Source organism: Propithecus coquereli, unplaced genomic scaffold, assembly GCF_000956105.1.
Source record: "Propithecus coquereli isolate 6110/MARCELLA unplaced genomic scaffold, Pcoq_1.0 Scaffold196, whole genome shotgun sequence".
Taxonomy (NCBI): domain Eukaryota; kingdom Metazoa; phylum Chordata; class Mammalia; order Primates; family Indriidae; genus Propithecus; species Propithecus coquereli.
Genome location: NW_012144522.1, coordinates 1003826 through 1008450, shown reverse-complemented (window position 1 = coordinate 1008450; position 4625 = coordinate 1003826). Strand labels below are relative to the sequence as shown.

The 4625-nt window shown below is 51.8% G+C and overlaps 1 protein-coding gene across 3 annotated transcripts in view; it reads right to left on the bottom strand.

Annotated features, from left to right (window-relative positions):
* Window positions 1-508: 508 nt before the first annotated feature.
* Window positions 509-4625, bottom strand: part of NLRP12 (NLR family, pyrin domain containing 12) — a 43537-nt gene continuing 39420 nt past the window's right edge. The window contains exons 8-10 of one of the 3 annotated variants that reach the window (XM_012643358.1): window positions 2095-2100; window positions 1885-2055; window positions 509-1188 (exon numbers count right to left, since the gene is read on the bottom strand). In XM_012643358.1, coding sequence (XP_012498812.1) covers window positions 1101-1188; window positions 1885-2055; window positions 2095-2100 — 265 coding nt within the window. In that variant the 3' untranslated portion in view covers window positions 509-1100. Of the gene's footprint in view, window positions 1190-1884; window positions 2056-2094; window positions 2101-4625 lie in introns of all 3 variants that reach the window. The other 2 variants (XM_012643357.1, XM_012643359.1) reach the window with 2 other exon arrangements.

Below are 4625 nucleotides of genomic sequence, written 5' to 3'. Positions count from 1 at the left end.
TGAATGGTAATTCCCTCCTGATTTCGCCTTAGTAACTGCTACTTTACGTCTCAAGGCCCCCCCTCCCCCCATTGCTGTCCAGGACTCCTGACAGCCGTGTCTGGCCACTGTACTTCTCACGTCCCCCATAGTGTCTAAACCTGACACAAATTCTCAGGTTCAAGGGAGTTTTGTTAATAGTCTCCCAGAATTTGAAGAGGAACTGTACTAGTCCAGCCCCACAGTGTTGACCGGACCGGGGCAAAGTGTGCCAAGGGAACCGGTAAAAGTTGCCAAACCGGGGCCCGCCTACCCGCCTTTTCAGATAGATACACTCCGACGTGGGCCTGAGGTCCACCCTCCCGCACACACCGAGCGTCCTCACCCTAGCGACTGGGTAACTGGAAAGGACTCGGGCCGTGTGGACGGTGGGCGCTGGGGGGGGGGCAGCCGGCTTCAGGAGCAGCTGTGTCTGGCGAGCTCCAGGCGGGCGCAGTCGCGGCACACGGCGGGGTTTCCCGCACCGTCCCCCAGCCTGATTCTAGCCAGGGCTGCTGGCATCGCGAGCATCCTAAGGTCCGGCTTGCACGGAGTCTCTTCCCAACGCTCAGTCCCCCTAGTACCTCCCACCATTAACCTTTTTGAGGAAAGGGTTTGATTTGGGCACAGTTGGCGTTTGGGGTCAGATGCTTTGGCGATCTGTCCTGTGCCTTGCGGGACATTGAGCAGCACCCCGTCCTTACCGCTAGATGGCAGTGGTGCCCACCCCATGGTAAAAATACCTCCAGACCCGCTAACTGTTTCTTGGAGGACAAGATCACCCTCCTTCGAGGACCCTCACTTTGTAGTCATCTTGGCTTTTGCGTCTCCTCCTAGGGGCCTTCAAGCCTCTCCCAGTCGGTCACGCCCCGCCCGGGGCGCTCTGTGTGCAGCCACGTCCTCACAGCTAAAGCTGCACACGGGGGTCCCTCAGACCCCCAGCACGAGGCACCTTTGGTCTCAATCTGCATACGAATCTGTCTCCTGGGGAAACGAGCAGCCTGGTCCTTCTGTCGTTCGGTGACGACGACCCCATCTTCCCCGGTCCGGACTTGGAGAGAGGAACCGGCAGGCAGGGCCGCTCAGCAGCCAATGTCCAAGTAAGGTTTTGTTCCTCGGAGCGCTGCCAACCTACTGTGCGTCGTTTCGTTCAGGTCCATTCCAAATAACCTGGGGACAAGAGAGTGGGAAACGTTATTCCAGTCCGCTGTTGTGGCGTCCAATTAATAAATCTTAAGTTACCTACGGTGCGTCTTTCTCCGATAAAATAATTCCGTTATCTTCCAACACTTCACCCCAACCCATCTGGGAAACAGGCTCACTCTATACTACGCCCAATTTTAAGTCTGTAAACCGTGTTAACTGATAAATCTGTAATCTTATGAAGAAGCAACTCTTCTTCATTTTACAGACAGGGATGCTAAGGTGAAATAAGAGGTTGAATAACTTGCAAAAGTAAGTCACCAAGTTGGTATGGATTCGATAGGATTAGATAGTCACCAGGTTGGTATGGATTAGATAGGATTCGTCACCAAGTTGATGTGGATTAGAAAGGATTAGAATTAGAACCTAGGCAGAGTAATTCCAGGTCCTCACTAAACTACAATGGCCCCATTTGACAGATTAGGACATAAATATCAGTAAACTCTCCAAGGTCGCACAGCCAGCAGATGGTATAGATGTCTCCAAGAGGTGCGGTAAGCTAAGGCCTCGTGTATCCTGCACGGTTGCATACGTGAGTGGATGAATGAAGTATCTCCAAGTTTCCTAGATGATTTGTCCACCGAAGCTGTGAGTCTCAACTATTCACCCCTAGGCTCCCAACCGTCCTGCCTCCTCCAGAGAGAACCAGGAATCGTCTCTCACCAGAGGACTCGGAGCTGGCAGCCGGGATGGCTCAGCCGCTTGCATAGCAGCCGGACACCTGTGTCCCCCAGGGCGTTGTTGGTCAGGTAAAGCTCAGTCAAGGTCTGGTTGGTGCCCAGGATGGAAGAAAGGTCCTTGCCAGCCTTAGCCGTGAGGCTGCAGCTGTCCAGCCTGTGGAAGACAAAGGAGCGACGTCAGGCACTGCTCTGCCAGAGCCTCATCTTCAGAGGGAATGGGCTGCGGATTTCAGGAGACCGATTTAAGAGAAAGCAGAGTCGTCCAGGACCAGCCCAGGCTAAGGCCGATGTGGGGATGGCAAGCATTTCGGAAAGGCATTTAAGGGTGCTCCTAAAGTCACAGTCCCACCCAGAAGGGGCACCCGTGGATTCTGAGGCCCACGATCCACTTCCCTCCGGGTTATTCTGCCCCAACTTCCCATCGAAACCCAGTCTCAGTCCATCCGGGGTCAACTTGTCCTTAAGCTCTTAGAGACAGCCGGGCGCGGTGGCTCACGCCTGTAATCCTGGCTCTCTGGGAGGCTGAGGCGGGCGGATTGTTTGAGCTCAGGAGTTCGAAACCAGCCTGAGCAAGAGCGAGACCCCGTCTCTACTAAAAATAGAAAGAAATTAATCGGACAACTAAAAATATATAGAAAAAATTAGCCAGGCATGGTGGCGCATGCCTGTAGTCCCAGCTACTTGGGAGGCTGAGGCAGAAGGATCGCCTGAGCCCAGGAGTGTGAGGTTGCTGTGAGCTAGGCTGACACCACGGCACTCTAGCCCGGGCAACACAGTGAGACTCTGTCTCAAAAAAAAAAAAAAAAAAAAGCTCTAGAGACAGACACGGCTCTAGGCCGAAGTCTCTTGGTTTCCACGTCCCCAGCCACCATGAATGGGTCCAGATGGGTGCAAGATCCCCCCAACGCCCTTGACTCCAAAACCATACTTTTCCTGGAGCTTTTTCTTTCAGGGCTTGGATGTGGAAAGAGTAAAATGCAGGCATTTGCTCCCAAGCTGGGGGAGCCCGTCCCATAAAGGAGCCAACATATCCGCAAGTATGGAAGGTAACGGAAATCAGGGACCCGGACAACCGGGTGAGTCTCGCCTGAACCCCTGCGAGTCTGTCAGTCACACACGTCAGTAAACGCCCCTTTTATTTGTAGAAGCCAGTATGAGTTAGGCAGCCACCTGCACCAGCAGTGCGCCATCTGATTCTCCGATTTCTATTTTGTCTCCGATTGTGTCTCTTTCCTAGATTCTCTGCTGTTACAATAAAAATAAGAATAGCATTTATTGAGGACCGACTATGTTTTGCTTTTTGAGACAGAGTCTTGCTCTGTCGCCCTGGGTAGAGTGCAGTGGCGTCATCCCAGCTCACTGCAACCTCAAACTCCTGGGCTCAAGTGCTTCTCCTGCCTCAGTGTCCTGAGTAGCTGGGTGCATGCCAGCATACCCGGCTAATTTTTTTTTCTTCTGTTTTTAGTAGAGACGGGATCTTGCTCTTGCTCAGGCTGGTCTCGAACTCCTAACCTCAAGCCGTCCTCCCACCTCGGCCTCCCAGAGTGCTACAATTACCCGTGTGAGCCACCGTGCCCGGCGAGGACTGATTATGAGCTGAGCAACTTGCTAAGGGCTTTATGCTTTATCGTTTATTCCTCACAGAGGTCTTTTGAAAGAAGTACTATCAGAGCTGAGATTTTATTTTATTTATCTTATTTATTTATTTTTTCAGAGATGGGGTCTCATTATGTTGCCCAGGCTGGCCTTCAACCCCTGGTCTCAAGGAGTTCAGGATCCTCCTGCCTCAGCCTCCCAAGCAGCTGGGACTACAGGCATGAACCACTCTGTCCAGCTCCAGGGCTGGGATTTTAAACAGAAAGACTTTAGTTTTAGTTTGGCAGAGGCTCCCAGGCAACAGATGCCAGCTTCCAAAAGGAAGTGCAAGACAATTCGGGACTGGCAAAGGAAGAGAAAACCAGTTTGGTGACATAAACACATCCATGTCACAGGTACGAAAGGGTCAGGAGTAGGTTATGGTGAGCGCTGGGGAGGACTCATGCCAGGAAGTTAATTCAGATTAATTATTCGACATCCGGGCACTGGGCAGCACAGACACCTCCCCAAAAAACTCACATACGATTCCCATGAGAACGGAAGCATTTGGGTGTCTGTGGGATGGGAGTATTGACATCCTAGAGGCACCTGGCAGCACCAGTTAAGGGAGAGATGTTGTCCCCAAAGCCCCATCTGAACTCTTCCCCAACACCCCAGATAAGCAAGAGACCCAGAAACGGAGCTACCAAAATGGATTTCATGGGGGCCGGGCGCGGTGGCTCACGCCTGTAATGCTAGCACTCTGGGAGGCCGAGGCGGGAGGACTGCTTGAGCTCAGGAGTTCGAGACCTGCCTGACAAAGAGCGAGACCCCGTCTCTTAAAAAAAAAAAAAAATTAAACAAAGCGGATCTCTTGGAGGCAGAGAGTAGAACGGTGGTTACCACAGGCTGGGGAGGGCGGGGGGAGGCTGGGTGAAGAGCAGTTGGTTCATGGGTACAAACAGTTAGATGGGAGGAATGAGTTCTGGTGTTTGATAGCACAGTAGGGTGACTATAGTTAATAATTTATTGAATATTTCAAAAATAGCTAGAATCCTCATTAGTATAGTGGTGAGTAAAAATAAAAATAAAATACCTAGAAGATGTGGAATGTTCCCAACACAAAGAAATGATAAATGTTTGGCCGGG